We start from the raw sequence: 18,101 nt of genomic DNA, 5'->3' as shown, positions 1-18,101 counted from the left end.
TTCAAATGATGTGGTTGTACTAGATGCAATATTTGTACCATGAGACACTGTGAAGTCCTCTCTTAGGGTCCAATTTGAGCATGGACAGTCACATTAGTGAAATTTGTCGAAACTGTTATCTTTGGTCCAGGAACATTGGCTAGGAAACAGCTGCTACACTTTTATGTTCTTTAGTATTTTCAAGGATTGACTACTGTAACAGCATGTTAGTAAAAACATCTAGTGCCAATACCGGTATTTAAAAATAAATCAACTTGTACAAAATACCGCAGCTCAAATTCTCACCAGATCATCAAAATACTCTCATATTACTCCTGTTCTGAAATCACTCCATTGGCTGACAATTCATGAAAGAATCATCTTCAAAAGTCTGTCTTTGACGTATCAGTGTGTGAATAGCTTAGTTCAAATATACTTATCTAACCTTATGCAAATACAAGTTCCCTCGCGTAACCTCTGGCCGAACACACCTTCATCAGTTGTGTTGCTCAAGGTGGAAATTAAAATCATTTGGATACGGATTGTGCTCAGTGAATGCGCCTAAACTGCGGAACAATCTTCCAGAGATAATTAAATCATCTCAAATCCTTTCTTGTTTTACATCAAGATTTAAAACTCATCTTGTTAACAGGATTAATTAAATCAATTTAATTGTATGTGCAGTGGACATGCCTCTGTACATGGATTACGTGAGCTATATAAATGTACATATTATTATTATTATTATTATTCGTCAGGCCGAAGTGAGATTTGCACTCCAGCATCCAAGATGGCGGCTGTAATCAGCTTATCATTTTCCCGTCTTTTGCACAAATAAAATGCGGTTTAGTAGCCAGTTATCCGAAAGACACTACAATAGCATATTCCTGAAGCAATAACCCGAGAAATACCGCTCTGGACATTGCTGGATTGACTTCTAATACTTACGTTTTTGGAGGAGTGTGTCTATTCTTCCTGTTCAATCAAATCTGGGGTCTTCCCTAAAGATTTGGAGAGTGATTTAAGGTAATAAAAACGGTGAAAATATTGTTTGTCTCCAAACAGTATTGTTTACATTGTAGGCGTTTTGATAGCCTCGTTTGTCACGCAATTAGTTTTTCTGCAATATTCTGCTATGCACTGGTCAATGGCCATAATAAATTTCGTGAATCATGACGTAACGTTATGTAAACATATTTGGAGCTCTGTTTAAACCCGAATGATATTGTTACGCAGTTAATCGGACTATTGACCAGTCATAATTTTGAACAGAAATTTGCTTTCATTACGGTAGTGTTGAGTGGGATTAGGTCTAATCAAACGAAACACTGCGGGGAGTATGCTACAACAGTGACCTTACGCTCATATACTATTTGTTTTTATCTTTTTGAAATATCGCTTGATTCGTTTGTCAAGTATAGGCAGATGTACATGACTACTACACTATTTAGTTTTTACGATTTGCTGTTCAAAAATCCGGTTGTACGTGGCAAGGAGTAGGGTTGCCTGTCCAACCTCGTGGGTTTTCTCCGGGGCCTCCGGTTTCCTCCCACTGCTAAAGACCCCTACGCGCAAGCGAATTATGTAAATAAAATTAAACCATATGTTAGTCCCGAAGGGACCTAGTTTGTGTGTGTCTCTCTCTGTGTTCAAAAATTCATCATCCTTCTACTAGACTATGAGATTATATTGCCGAATTAATAAAATGTTGCAAAATAGTCTAGAGAGATTAATTGAATTTACCAAGAACAGCTCTTTTGGCATTTACAGTAAATTAAGCTTTTCAAAATTTTAACGGTGTAATTGTGAGCTCAGTTTTCGTGATTAGATACTTATTAGACAGATATATAGATAGATAGATAATGGATAGATAGATAGATAGATAGATAGTAAAGTATAGCGATATTTTTTAATTTGAAATACTTATTGATAATAAGTATTTGTAGTTTTGATAATGTAACATTTTTTAAACGTGAATTGTTTGATGAAAGTATATAATGCGTTTATATTTATTTGTTTATTTCTATTTCTATTATGGCTCGTCTTAATGGAACTGGAACCCACGTTAATTTGGTTTCCAGTGCCATGTTACACTTTTCAGTGTATAAAAAAGCGGTTTATGTTTCGTCATTTTTGTTGAAAATTGTTTTTTGGACAAAAATGGAAATTATTTACTACTAAACGGGTCGAGTGTCACCCAATTTTTTTCTTGATCTTATTACTATAGATCATTGCCTTTTCAGTCAGCATTCCAAAAACACACTTAAAACCGCAGTTGGTGAGATATAGATAGAATAAAATGACATACCTAAATTGATCTATTTTGGTACCTTGTAGCACTAAGTCCCTATACCAAAAACGACTCAATGTAAGTCCATCAAACTTTCAGAATGTATACTCACTAACCATATCTGCTACCCTATAAAGTTTCATTAATCTACTCGCCGTAGTTTAGTTGTACGCCATAATTGAAAAGTGGCCTTAAAATGATGATTTTTTTGCCTTTTTTGGTCTTAAAATTTCAAACTTTTCTCTACACTCTAAAAATAGTTTGATTGATCTAAAATTGTGGCAGTAGGGTTTGGAGGAGTTATACCCATCATACATAAAAAAAAATGGTGAAAATCGTTCACCCACCATGTGCCGGTCCCTGCATGGTTCTCTCGCAAACGCATTCTTAAATATAATATAAAGTCAATCGGATATTAACTTTAGCCTCATTGTGGACGCGGGACCGCCGGACGGACAGACGGGGCGACGACAATATACTACCACATTTCAATTCGGGCGTATAAAAATGAAACGAAAGATAGATCTGTATTTTAATCAAATTGAGAGGTTTTTTTTAAATCTGTGAGAATTGCATGTTTTGACCAGGTCATGGTAACAGCTACAAATACGACAGAACATGAACACAAGTAAATATTACTTGCCGTCAAAAGATCCCTGTGCTAATGCGAAATTAATAAGAGCTGCATATGTATCCTCTGATGGCTTGAACACGAAAACACCAGAATTAAAACAGTCTGGCCAACCAGCATCAGGAGAGGCTGACAATTCTTCATGGTCAAATAATTCATCAACATTGTGTAAAACCTGAAATAATATCACAGCATTAATCAACCCATGGAGTACCAAGATGTTCATACTACACCTGCACATGATTATAAACAACATTTAACAGCACATCATTAGGGTTTCACACCGCGTAGCTTGTGTGAAACACTATTGTTTTTGTTCGGATTATTATTATATCTCAGAATTATTATATCTTAGAATCTAATCATAGGATCTTTCTGAAACTTTGACCTACCCCCTTCCCCCCCTATTCCCCTCAAGAATGGGTGGTGGCTTTGGAATAAATATATTTTCAGAACATTTTACGAATCCGAAATCATTGAATTAAACAAATGAAAAGATAGGTTGTCAGGCAATGAAACATGCCCACAGCAGCTAAATCGTCTGAGCGGTCGATAAGGGTTGTCGCATATTTATTCTTTGTGGGTAATTAGGGACCTTTATAAGACAGTTCCATACAGATTAGATTATAATCTTTGTCGTTTGAGGGTTCACAAGGTTCAAAAAAGTGAAACAAGGTCCATAACTCTAGACATAATAAACAGATAACTTTAGAGCGTTCACAAAGTGAAACAAGGGCCATAACTCTAGAAGTAATAAATGGGAATTGCTGAAATTTAATACAATTCTTCTCTTTACTAATTTAAATGACGCATGTAAATTTCATACAGATCGGCAGATAATTTAGAGGTTTGAGGGTTCACAAAGTGCAACAAAGTGAAACAAGGGCCATAACTCTAGAAGTAATTAAGGTGCATTGCTGAAAATCAATAGGATTCTTCTTTTTACTAATTTAAATGACACATATAAATTTCATACAGATCGGCAGATAACTTTTGGCATTAGAGTGTTCACAAGGTTCAATAAAGTGAAATAAGGCAGGGATGTAGCCAGGATTTGGTGAATGGTGGAAAAAGGAACTTCCGAGCATAACGATGAAAAAGTACAAGGAATTATGACAACAGGTAGATATTGATAATTAAAACAACTTGTTTTATTTGACTTGTGTCTCACGAATTACAACACCATGTACGACATCCAAACCTTTAACATTGGAGTGCCGTAAATTGGTCTGGGTGACCTTTTTACGGCAAATATACAAATTTAAAGACCGTCGAATTGTAAAATGAATAGACCTACACAACTTCTAAATATAAATAAACAAAACACCTATACTTCTTTCTTTAAACTAATTTGGGATGATAGGGTCTACTACGTATGGAAGCCTATAACTACCATTCATAATTTCTACTTTTCGTCTCTTCAAAACACGAAAGTCGAAAAGTCGAAAAGTAGAAGTTATGACAAAATTTGAGGCGACAACACGGTATACAAGCCAAAATCAACTCGAAAATAGGAAATTAAGAAATAACACACAGCGATAATAGCGCCCCTCGTTTTTTCCTAATTTCTTATTTTTGACTTGCATTTTGGCTTGTATACCGTCTTGTCGACTTTCGACTTAGTCATATTTTTGTATTTATTGATATCGGTAAGAAGGCGCCAACACGCATATCAAGCCAAAATGCAACTCGAAAAGTAGAAATTAGGAAATTAACACACCACGCTATTAGAGACTTTTCGCCTCGGAAGTTGTTGTAGTCTCAGTTTATTTGAATACGTGCAATCAGGGCTCACACTGTATTTCATTCTTTTCCGTCAAAATGGATAATAATTTTTATATAAAAAAAATGTTCATATTTTTTTCCGCCAACTGGCTGCCAGGCAGGATACGCCCACATTTTCGAGAGATGGATAGAGAACAAGCCAACAAGAAAGTGATTTTTCCTACAATCAAGGGCCATAATTCAGGAAATTACAATTCGATATGCACGAATATTGAAAGGAACTGAAATCTTTGTGTTATAAACTTACATTTCAAGTTTCAACAAAATCGGATAAAAATTGCGACCTCTATAGGGTCCACAAACTTGATATACCATATTTTTACGCTATTTGAGAACGAACGGCGGCCATTTTGTCTGTCAATTTTGGGCCGATTTTCCGAAATTCGAACTCGGTCGTCGTTAGGGTGTAGCATTGATATAATAATACGTTTTTTTAAATCGGATAAAAATTATGACCTCTATAGGGTCCACAAGCTAAAAACGCGATTTTTCGTACATTCAGGGGCCATAATTCAGGAAGTTACGGTCCGATATGCGCAAATATCGAAAGAAACGGAGATCTTTGGGTTATAAACTTACATTTCAAGTTTCAACAAAATCGGATAAAAATTGTGACCTCTATAGGGTCCACAACCTTGATATACCATATTTTTACGCTATTTGAGAATGAACGGCGGCCATTTTGTCTGTCAAATTTAGGTCGATTTTCACAAAATTCGAACTCAGACATCCTTAGGATGTAACGTTGATATAATAATACGATATTAAAAAAAAAAAACCCCAGTAAAAATAGGTGCTCTTGCAAAAATCGTGATTTCACCGTCGGGTGTGACCGTATCAAAACACCTAAAGTATCGTTTGGTAGCTCGATGAATGGGCTATTGTATGACACACTTCCTGTCTGATTCCTGAAAGCCGGTTCAGTGCTGCTTGAAGGTCTAGTTATTATCATTTTTCCATTTGACCATATCTCAGAAACTACTTGTCGGATCGATTTGATGTCTTCGGTTTTACTGGGAAAGTGGGTTTGACTTAAATTTTAAAGCTATTTCTAACGTTCTCGACAATGTGAAATGTCCGAAATCTCCAAAGTTGTCGGTTTTCGAAATTTTGCCGTAATGTTATCAATAATTGTCGGATTGTGATATTTGATACAGTTTGAGATAGCCGGGGACACGGCACATAGCTACAGTTCTTTGGATTTTTTATTTTCGACGAATCTTTGGAGATATTAGGCGCCAAATTTTGAAGATTTAAATTTTTACGAAAAACTTTTATATTAATGACTATTTTTATGTGGTATTTTAGCCTCTACAGCGTCCACAAGATTTTTCAAAGTGATCAAGGGTCATAACTCTGGCAGTAATTATCGGAAATCGCTGAAAATCAATAGGCTTCTTCGTCTCATGACCTTAAACACTATGTATAAATTTAAAGTCAATCGGATATTAACTTTAGCCTCTAGAGCGTCCACAAGCAATTGTGGACGCCGGACGGACGAGGGCGACGACAATATACGACCACATTTCAATGTGGGCGTATAAAAATGGTTTCTACCTTGTTCAGTTGCGGAGAATTAGACGATTTTCAACAGGCAACTTTTCAGGGTTTTTGGTCCATAAAAGTTTCAATTATTATTCGATTTTCATAAAATTTTCACCGTGTGATACCTAATGCAATTTACGATTTCATTCAAGTAATTTAAGATTTTCATTATCACCGGAAGTAACGTCATTTTGGCAAAAACTGTATTTTTAGCCTTTAAAACAGATATTTTATTCAATTGAGTCTGATTTGTAATGTTTTTAACATTATGATATTTCATTCCAATCAACAAATAGATTGAACCCATACGATCATACAGATACCAAAAAATGGTTTCTAACTTGTACGGTTGTAGAGATATAGACGATTTTCTACAAGTCACTGTTTAAGGTTTTTGGTCTATGAAAGTAGAAATTATTATTCAATTTACATAAAATTTTCACCATGTGATGCCTTATGCCATTTCTGATTTCATAAAACTAATTTAACATTTTCACTATCACCGGAAGTAATCTAATTTTGTCAGGATCACTTACATTAGGGTGACCCACCATAAATAAATATCTCCATATATCTCGACAATTACGCCACAATATTTATATATATGCCAAGCCTCAAATCAGTTTCACACAATTATAGTCACTAAAAAAACGATCATGTTGTACTTAATAAGCTATGACCATTAATCATGTATAAATAATAGACTGAAAACTGGTTCCAAGAGTCGTCCATAACATCCAGACACTTTTGAGTAAAAGATAGGTTACGTGCCCTTGTTTTGAAATTAGTCTCGCTTAACCAGCCTATCGCCCATTCTACGTCTGATTGACAGGTCGGGATAATCAAGACTACTTTTTTACGAAACATAACAGAAAGCTAGAACAAGAAATTGAATTTAGAAATAAGCACGTTAGGTAGCTCAACAATCGTTTTAAGAAGCTTGTAAAAGTAAAATGAAACTACTGCTAGTATCATGTTCCTGTCTAACCCGAGTGATTCAGAGATATTATTTGTACTAAACCAAAAGATGCCGCTCTTAACGGTACAGTTAATGATAAAGCGATTTAAAAAAAGAAACGAACGTAATTTCTAAATCTGCTGTAATAACCAAGAAGCTTAATTTTACTGCTATTCAAAATTGTCAACAATAAATTTTTTACAGCTGTAATAGTTGATAGATTTGTAGAGAATTGCACGTGCCATGGCTATTTATAGTATCATACTGTCAGAAAGTTGGTCTCGGCACGGCGAATGTGCACGCTTCAGTGGTAGTCTCGAACTATCAGCGGTGGACTGTATTTCTGTGAGTACATGGGTCACCCTACTTACATGTAACAAATGTATACAATGAATTGATATTGCTGGATTTGGTTGATTCTGCGTACATTTTATTAGATCTGGTATTGCTTATATGGAAACCTGTTTAATGGTTTCATCGGTACCGGAAGTGACATATGTTCAAGAGTAACGGGGTACCCGTGAAACCCGTCATTACTGCGTTGCAGTTCTAGTGATGATTGTTTTTACCCAAAAAACAATCATCCAACACGTTGACCGTTTTATTTTCCACTTGAGCATATCTCAGAAACTACTTGGCGGATCTGTATGATATCTTTGGTTTTACAGGAAAGTCAGCATGACTTAGAGATAAAACCTATTTCGAACATTTTGTGACAATGCGAAATGTCCGAAATCGCCAAAGTTGTCGTTTTTTTAAATGTCGCCGTAATGTTTACAATAATCGACGGATTTTAACATTTGGTACATTTTGACATAGCCAGAGAAAGGGCAAATAGCTACGGTACTTCAGATCTTTGATTTTCAACAAATCTTTGCTTATATTAGGCGTGAAATTTTGAAAATTTTAATTTTTACAAAAAACTTTCTTATTAATGAATATTTTTTGATGGTATTTTACACAGGATTAAATGGTCATTCTTGTCTCAGTAATTCGGGTTAGTCGCCATTGACTAATTCTGTTTTTCGATCCTAGATTAATTATTTATTGTTCGATATGTATAATATAAAGTTCATAAGGTCCGTTTTCCGAAATTTCATTTTTTTTTGCTACCGTTAAGAATTTTCTGTCGGCAACGGGAGTGACATAATTTTACCAAAAACTACAATTTTGACAGTTCGATACCACTATTTGAAAGCAAATATTATTTTTTCAAAATTTGATATTACCAAAAGTATACGCCATGCAAAGGCGCACAAATCATCGGACTCAGTTTTTTTAATTTCGTTTTCGGGCTATTTCGATTAAAAGGTGAAAAAAGGTGTAAAATTAAGCTATTACAACCCATTGAACGTCTTCATTTTATAGAATATTTCTTCGTAACTTTCTTAATCTCATAGCAATAATCCATATGAAGAGAATGTATGTGAAAATTAATTTTTAATATGCGCAGTTGCCGAGAAATAGGCAAATTTGCATGCATCATTTTTGACGTTATTTTGCCTGTAATAAAAAAGTCAATTATCATTTGATTTTCAATTTGTTTTTACCATTTAACGGTTTCATTGATACCGGAAGTGACATAAGTTCACGGATAACGTGGCACCGGAAGTGACATAAGTTCAAGGGTAACGTGGCACCGGTGAAACCCTTCATTACTGCTTCGCAATTCTATTTTTTATTATCATTGATTGATCATAGAACTGATTATAAATTATTCATAAGATTTATTTCTGCAGTTGGAATGGATCTGAAAAATGTCTTGTGTGTAATTATTAATTTCAATTAGACATATTGGCTAGAATTTGATATGAATTCGGAAAACCTTATTTATTTACTTGCATTTTGGTTTTACAGGAATTTTGGTTAAAACTGGAACAGATCTACCGTTTTTGTGTCGGACATGCCAGGTGGAATCATTAGATTCATTACCCGGTATTGACAACCCCAACAACCTACATTACCAACTATGCCAGAAGCTACTAATGCAACTCAACCTTCAAAATCAACAGCACCATCTACATCAAGAACAATAAGATCTGGATGGAAGTTGCAATTACAGGTAACATGTCATTAAACCACCGAGTCCAAAATAGGCAAAAGACAAAGATAGGTTGCCAGGCAACGAAACATACGCCCACAGCAGCTAAATCGTCCGGGCAGTCAACAAGAGTTGTCGCATATTTTTACTTTTTTCGGTAATGAAACATGTATAATACACTAAAATCTGATTAAGAGCAACAACTCAGAAAACCATTAGAATTTGTTTGGTTTTTATAAAGTTCTGCCCCATGCTAACGTTTTGTATACAAATCTTTTAATACTGTATCATGAATTTAGCTGTTCCAAGTCATAAAAATTCATTGAAAATCAATATACATGTTCGTCTCAAGATCTTAAACTCTGTGTATCAATCTGCAGTCAATCGGATATTAACTTTGGCCTCTAGAGCGTCCAGAAGATTTTTCAAAGTGATCAAGGGCCATAACTTTGGCAGTAATTATCAGAAATCTTTGAAAATCAATAGGATATTAACTTTGGCCTCTAGAGCGTTCACAAGATATTTTGAAGTGATCAAGGACCATAACTCTGGCAGTAATTATCGGAAATCGCTGAAAATCAATAGGCTTCTTCGTCTCATGACCTTAAACACTGTGTATAAATTTAAAGTCAATCGGTTATTAACTTTCGCCTCTAGAGCGTCCAAAAGATTTTTTGAAGTGATCAAGGGCCATAACTCTGGCAGTAATTATCAGAAATCGCTGAAAATCAATAGGCTTCTTCGTCTCATGACCTTAAACACTGTGTATAAATTTAAAGTCAATCAGATATTAACTTTGGCCTCTAGAGCATCAACAAGATTTTTTGAAGTGATCAAGGGCCATAACTCTGGCAGTAATTATCAGAAATCGTTGAAAATCAATAGGCTTCTTCGTCTCATGACCTTAAACACTGTGTATAAATATAAAGTCAATCGGATATTAACTTTGGCCTCTAGAGCGTCCACAGGATTTTTTTAAGTGATCAAGGGCCATAACTCTGACAGTAATTATCGGAAATCGCTGAATATCAATAGGTTTCTTCGTCTCATGACCTTAAACAGTGTGTATAAATTTAAAGTCAATCGGATATTAACTTTGGCCTCTAGAGAGTCCACAAGATTTTTTGAAGTGATCAAGGGCCATAACTCTGGCAGTAATTATCGGAAATCGCTGAAAATCAATAGGCTTCTTCGTCTCATGGCCTTAAACACTGTGTATAAATTTAAAGTCAATCGGATATTAACTTTAGCCTCTAGAGCATCCACAAGCAATTGTGGACGCCGGACCGCCGGACTGATGGACGGGGGTGACGACAATATACGACCACATTTCAATGTGGGCGTATAAAAAGTGAAAACTGACACAAGGAAGCGAGTTGAAAGACTCAGAAAGGAACGAACAGAGGGACTCAAAGTAAGAACAAACTTTCTTTTAATAGTCGTAATATATTTACACAGAAACAAAAACAGCAAATAGAACTAGAAGAATATTTACAAAGAAGATATTTTTAATAATTATAGAAATATTTACATAAAAAAAAATTGTAAACTCATGATGGATTATTTTTTACACAATTTCTTATAATTATATAAAAAACAAAAAATATAAGCTCAAGAGGAGCAGCTATTTTCTTATAAATAATTATATAAAAAAATAAGCTGATATATTTACATAGAAATACAATCAGTGGCTGCCAGGCAGGATACGCCCACATTTTCGAGAGATGGATAGAGAACAAGCTAACAAGAAAGTGATTTTTCCTACTATCAAAGGCCATAATTCAGGAAATTACAATTCAATATGCGCGAATATCAAAAGGAACTGAGATCTTTGTGTTATAAACTTACATTTCAAGTTTCAACAAAATCGGATAAAAATTGTGACCTCTATAGGGGCCACAACCTTGATATACCATATTTTTACGCTATTTAAGAATGAACGATGGCCATTTTGTCTTTCAATTTCGGGCCGATTTTCACAAAACCTTGATATACCATATTTTTCACTATTTGAGAACGAACGGCGGTCATTTTGTCTGTCAATTTTGGGTTGATTTTCACGAAAATCGAATTCAGTCGTCCTTAGGGTTTAAGAGTGATATAATAATACAGTTTTTTAAATTGGATAAAAATTATGATCTCTATAGGGTCCACAAGCTAAAAACGCGATTTTTCGTACAATCAGGGGCCATAATTCAGGAAGTTACGGTCCGATATGCGCGAATATCGAAAGGAACCGAGATCTTTGGGTTATAAACTTACATTTCAAGTTTCAACAAAATCGGGATAAAAATTGTGACGTCTATAGGGTCCACGACCTTGATATACCATATTTTTACGCTATTTGAGAACGAACCGCGGCCATTTTGTCTGTCAATTTTGGGCCGGTTTTCACAAAATTCGACCTCAGCCATCCTTAAGGTGTAACGGTGATATAATAATACGATTTTTTAAATCGGATAAAAATTATGATCTCTATAGGGTCCACAAGCTAAAAACGCGATTTTTCGTACAATCAGGGGGCATAATTCAGGAAGTTACGGTCCCATATGCGCGAATATCGAAAGGAACCGAGATCTTTGGGTTATAAACTTACATTTCAAGTTTCAACAAAATCAGGATAAAAATTGTGATGTCTATAGGGTCCCCGACCTTGATATACCATATTTTTACGCTATTTGAGAACGAACGGCGGCCATTTTGTCTGTCAATTTTGGGCCAGTTTTCACAAGATTCGACCTACGCCATCCTAAAGGTGTAACGGTGATATAATAATACGATTTTTTAAATCGGATAAAAATTATGACCTCTATAGGGTCCACAAGCTAAAAACGCGATTTTTCGAACAATCAGGGTCCATAATTCAGGAAGTTACGGTCCGATATGCGCAAATATCGAAAGGAACCGAGATCTTTGGGTTATAAACTTACATTTCAAGTTTCAACAAAATCGGATAAAAATTGTGACCTCTATAGGGTCCACAACGTTGATTTACCATATTTTTACGCTATTTGAGAACTAACGGCGGCTATTTTGTCTGTCAATTTTGGGCTGATTTTCATGAAATTCTAACTCAGCCGTCCTTAGGGTGTAACGGTGATATAACAATATGGTTTTTTAAATCCGATGAAAATTATGACCTCTATAGTATCCACAAGCTAAAAACGCGATTTTTCGTACAATCAGGGGCCATAATTCAGGAAGTTACTGGCCTATATACGCGAATATCGAAAGGAACCAAGATCTTTGGGTTATAAACTTACATTTCGAGTTTCAACAAAATCGGATAAAAATTGTGACCTCTATAGGGTCCACAACCTTGATATACCATATTCTTACGCTATTTGAGAACGAACGGCGGCCATTTTGTCTGTCAATTTTGAGCCGATTGTCACGAAATTCGACCTTAGCTGTCCTTAGGCTGTAACGGTGATATAATAATACGTTTTTTTTAAATCGGATAAAAATTATGACCTCTATAGGGTCCACAAGCTAAAAATGCGATTTTTCATACAATCAGGGGCCATAATTCAGGAAGTTACAGTCCGATATGCGCGAATATCGAAAGGAACTGAGATCTTTGGGTTATAAACTTACATTTCAAGTTTCAAAAAAATCGGATAAAAATTATGACCTCTATAGGGTCCACAAGCTAAAAACGTGATTTTTCATACAATCAGGGGCCATAATCCATGAAGTTTCGATCCGATACATGCCAATATCGAAAGCAGCCGAGATCTTTTGGGGATAAACCTATATTTCAAGTTTCGTCAAAATCGGATAAGAATTGTGACCTGTAGAGAGTCCACAAACAATTGTGGACGGACGGACAGGGGCGACGGCATAATACGTCCACATGAAAATGTGGGCGTATAAAAACACTCTGACAGACATTTCTAGTGGTGGGGTACCCCCGACAGAGTTATGTAATTGCCAGACCACAGCTAGGCTAGATTAGCTGAAATCTGAACCACTTAAAACTGCTCGGAAGTTGTTCAGTACCACCACAGGAACCAAGAATGATCACTGCCAGACAATTTTTGCGGTGGGTTACCCCGACAGACACGACGAAAATACACCCCCCCCCACCAACTAGGCTAGATTAGCTGAAGTGCGTACCACCTAAAAGTGCTTGGAAGTTGTTCAGCACCACCACAGGGATCATGAATTACCACTGCCAGACAGATATTGCGGTGGGGTACCCCTGAAAGAAACGCCCAAAATGCCCCGCCGTGCAACTAGGCTAGATTAGCTGAAATATTTACCACTTATAACTACTTTGGTGTTGTTCAGCACAACCAAAGGAATCATGAATGATCACTGCCAAACAGATTGTACGGTGGGTTACCCCTAACAGACACGCCCAAGCTGACACGTCTCGCAATTAGGCTAGAGTAGCCGAAGTGTGTACCACTTAAAACTGCTTGGAAATTGTTCAGTACCCCAGGGATCACACTGCCCATTGCTAGAGAGTTTGTTTGGTGGGGTTCTCCCAAGAGACACGACAGCCAAGCGCCCCCTCCCAAAAATTTGGCTATATCAGCTGGGTCAGACTTATTGAGAATTCTGGGTATTACATATTTTCAGGAGTTTGTAATATCTATTAAAGATTAAGTAATCGTCTGAAAAATAATAAGAAGTGGTTCAACTCAGTGACCACTGACATACGAACCATACAGTCCGGTTGCCAAACCCCATTTTAAGCCTTGACATGGAAATATAGTCCACCTAATGTTTATTGGTGGACTATATATCTTCTATATGTGTAGATTCAGAATTGGGGAAATTTTATATATTCAAGATGGTAGACATGAGGCGCTTTCTGGTTATTTAGTGGGGTAAAATATGTGACAGCTGTTCTCAGACCTCGGTTTGAATATGTTTCTAGAAGAATTTGAGCCGCTGAGTCCAATGAGCTAGGGTATTCCTCCTGAAAGTGATAGGGCCAAATTCAAAATGGAGGCTCATTTTAGAGGGAAACTCATAAAGTTCACTAAAAAGATGTGCAATATATTGAAATGTAGGTTTTGAGTGGATTATATGTCTTTAATATGTGTAGATTCAGAATCTGGGTAATGCCACCCTGGCATCCCTCGGAAAATTTAAATATTCAAGATGGCCGACATGAGACATTTTCTGGTTATTTACTTTAATTTAGTGGGGTAAAAGTCGGGACAGATTCTCTGGGACCTCGGTATGAAGCTGGTTTCTGTCGTAATTTGACCCGCTGAATCCAATGAATTTTGCTATTCCTCCTAAAAGTGATGGCTAATTCCGCTAGGGGGCCTAAATTCAAAATAGAGGCTTATTTTGGAGGGAAACCCATATAGTCCCCTAACAAAGGAGTGCAGTATATTAAAATATAGGTTTTCGGTGTCAGTTACTTCAGACGTAAACATAAAATCATGTTCCGACCAAAGGGTATTCCAGGTTGAGGTCATATTCAAAATGGCGGCCAATTTTGGCGAGACATAAAGATGTTAGTAAGTAATGTTTTAAACTATAAGTTTTCTGATTCGTCGAATTCATAGAGCGAATTGTCAAGCATACATTATGATCCACTATGACACCAGTCGCGGTCACCCTCTCTACCAAAAAAACAGAGGGGAAGAAGGGATGGAAAATGTTTGCCAATCTCAGCTTTACCGGCTCTCAAGACAAGGTTCACCCTCGGTGCATGATACTGATGAAAGCAGAGGAATCAGACTGTTAAACTGATTTCGAGTATTCCAGTGATTCAAGCGAGCATAAGTTAGACCTTTGCATGAGGTTGGACAAGCCCCAGTTAGCTTTTATAAACATTTGCTTTTGACTCACGATGGCCCGATGGTTGATTCTGTTTGACCCGTGTATAATTTGTGTCCTTATAAGAATACAGGATTTATTAACATGCAACGTTTCGACGATGATACTCTCGTCTTTATCAAGCAAATGATAACATATATGTAAAACATCAAGTATTTATATACAGTAAAACAGAAGCCATAAATATAGACCTTATATATAACTAGCACATAAATAGTGTTAGTGTGTTACTGTTCAATTACTAAATGCCACTTAAACATGCATTATGCAAGAGCTAAATCTGATTATTGCAAGTCTTAATTTAGGCTTCAGATGTTATAGAAATTATAAATTAGATCTTTATTTAAACAACAAGACCAAAATCAACTCTGTAGACCCACGGATGGCTCGGCTACAGCTCGGATTTAAATAGGATTTCACTAATTGATTAAATCAAATAAGGGGTAACCTGATGAAAATACGTCAGTTAGATCGAGGCTAAATGATAGAGTGTACTTAGTGAGGCCGCTGTAAAGCGTTTCCGTATGCCATTGAAAACTTTAATTGATAATCGAGATATGTAGGTGGAGTTAACGCCTGTCAATCAAACGTTCGGCGAAGGTGAAGACACATTTCGCTACCATTTCTAGGCAAATATTACAATGATGATAACTATGTTCAGAATAAAGTAATTTGACTGAATTTTTCAATATATTCTTCTTTCATCATCTACTTTTGAACTGTTATAGCAAGAATGGCCAACTCTCTATAAAAATCTCCCATAATGTATCTTTAAAGAAGAATACAGGAGAAAGAATATCATCGGATTGGAATACCTTTTGGTCGAAACATGTTTTTTATGTTTATATTTGAAGTAATTGACAACGAAAACTTATATTTCAATATATTACACGCCGTTTTAGGGAACATTATGACTTTCCTTCAAAAATGAGCCCCCATTGTGAATTTGGCTTCGTAGTGGAATTAGCAGTCACTTTTAGGATTCAATGGGTCAAATTCTTATAGAAACTACCTTCATACCAAGGTTCGAGAGAATCTCTCCCGAATTTTACCTCCCTAAATTAAAGTAAATAACCCACTAAATTAAAGTAAATAACCAGAAAATGTCTCATGACGGCCATCTTGAATATTAAAATTTCCCCAGGGTGGCATCATCCCTCAGCTTATGTAGCCTTGTTGCGGGGCGTAACATTTGGGCCTTTTTGTCATTGGTGCCCCACCGAACAAACTGTCTTGTAGTGGTGATTCTTGATTCTTGTGGTAGCGCTGAACAACCTCCAGTTTTAGGTAGTATCGACTTCAGCTAATCAAGCCTAGTTGCGGGGCGTGGCAAGTTTGACCGGTCGTCAAGGGTACCCCACCGCACAATCTGTCTGGCAGTGGTAATCCATGATTCCTGCGGTTTTGCCGAACAACGTCCATTTAATTGTAGATCGTACGGATTTCAACTTATGTAGCCTAGTTGGGGGAGGGAGGTCGAGGTATTTTGGGCGTGTCTGTCAGGGGTAACCCATCACACAAACTGTCTGGCAGTGGTCATTCTCGATTGATGTGGTGGTGCTGAACAACTTCCAAGCAGTTTTAGGTTGTACGGGGGTCAGCTAGACTAGCCTAGTTGGGGGCGTGGCATTTTTGGTTTGGCTGTTAGTGTTAGGGGTAACCCAGCGCACAAACTGTCTGGCAGTGATCATTCATGATTCATGTTGTGCTGAACGACTTCCAAGCAGTTTTAGGTGGTACGGGCTTCAGCTAATCTAGCCTAGGTGGGGAGGGGCAGGGCTGCCATTTTGGGCATGTGCGTTAGGGGTAGCCCACCGCACAAACTGTCTGGCAGTGATCATTCATGATTCCTGTGGTGCTGAACGACTTCCAAGCAGTTTTAGGCGGTACGGATTTAAGCTAATCTAGCCTAGCTGGGAGGCGTGGCATATTGGGTGTGTCTGTTCTGTAAGGGTAACCCACCGCAAAAATTGTCTGGCAGTGATCATTCTTGGTTCCTGTGGTGGTGCTGAACAACTTGCAAGCAGTTTTAAGTGGTTCAGATTTCAGCTAATCTAGCCTAGCTGTGGTCTGGCAATTACATAACTCTGTCGGGGGTACCCCACCACTAGAAATGTCTGTCAGAGTGTTTTTGTAATACTTGAAATGGTACACTGCTGTACCATTTTCATGTGGTACAGTTTTGAGCTAATCTAGCTCAAGAATTCATGCCCAGAATTCCAGCCCTCACATTCACACCCACCACCAAATACCCGGCAGACTTACATTTTGATTATACCAGATATGCATGCATTGATACCATATATGTGGAAATTGGTACACTTTTTAGCTACGCTAACCTCCTGGGCTCCCGGTCTATAGATGGATGAAGAAGACATTTGTTGTCTGTTGTTGAAATGATGCCTTTAATTTTGTTTGATACTTTTGGAAGAAGTTGTGAATCAACAGTCAAGCCAATCACCAAATCCAATTCCTGTGACAGTTGTGTTGTAATAGACCAGAGAATTTTATTTCTTTACAACCAGTAAGTGATTGTTTTTTGTCATAATATCCTTCGAAAGATTTCATCAAGGAAGACTTATGTCATAGGCGTGGTTAGTCGAACAGCAGAAATTAAAATCCCTTCATTTCACTCCTTTTCAAATTACCCGGTTTACTGAAAATAGATTTTCAAAATAGTTAAAGATACATTATGGGAAATCGATTTTTTGTACAATTAGGGGCATTAATCCAGAAAGTTATGGTCTGAAATGTGCAAATATCAAAAGGGATTGAGATCTTTGGGATATAAAATACATGTTTTAAGTTTCATCAGAATCGGATAAGAATTGTGACCTCTACATGGACGGCAAGCTAAAAAAGTGATTTTTCGTACAATCAGGGGCCATAATTCAGGAACTTTTGATCCGATACGCGTGAATATCGAAAGGAACCAAGAGAACAAGCTAAAAACATGATATTTCATACAATCAGGGGCCATAATTCAGGAAGTTACTAACCGATATGCCCGAATATCGAAAGGAACCAAGATCTTTGGGTTATAACCATGCATTTCAAATTTCATCAA

At 36.8% G+C, this 18,101-nt stretch overlaps 1 protein-coding gene across 4 annotated transcripts in view; it reads right to left on the bottom strand.

Annotated features, from left to right (window-relative positions):
• LOC126830306 (glycogenin-1) overlaps positions 1-18,101 on the bottom strand; it is a 280,407-nt gene that overhangs the window by 192,805 nt on the left and 69,501 nt on the right. For all 4 annotated transcript variants that reach the window (XM_050560685.2, XM_050560679.2, XM_050560693.2 and 1 more), the window contains exon 4: positions 2,913-3,075. In XM_050560685.2, the coding sequence (XP_050416642.1) occupies positions 2,913-3,075 (163 nt within the window). The remainder of the gene's footprint in view (positions 1-2,912; positions 3,076-18,101) is intronic.

This window comes from Patella vulgata, chromosome 1 (genome assembly GCF_932274485.2).
Source record: "Patella vulgata chromosome 1, xgPatVulg1.2, whole genome shotgun sequence".
Lineage (NCBI taxonomy): Eukaryota > Metazoa > Mollusca > Gastropoda > Patellidae > Patella > Patella vulgata.
Note: the sequence above shows the minus strand (reverse complement) of the source record. Positions and strands in the feature narration are given on the sequence as shown.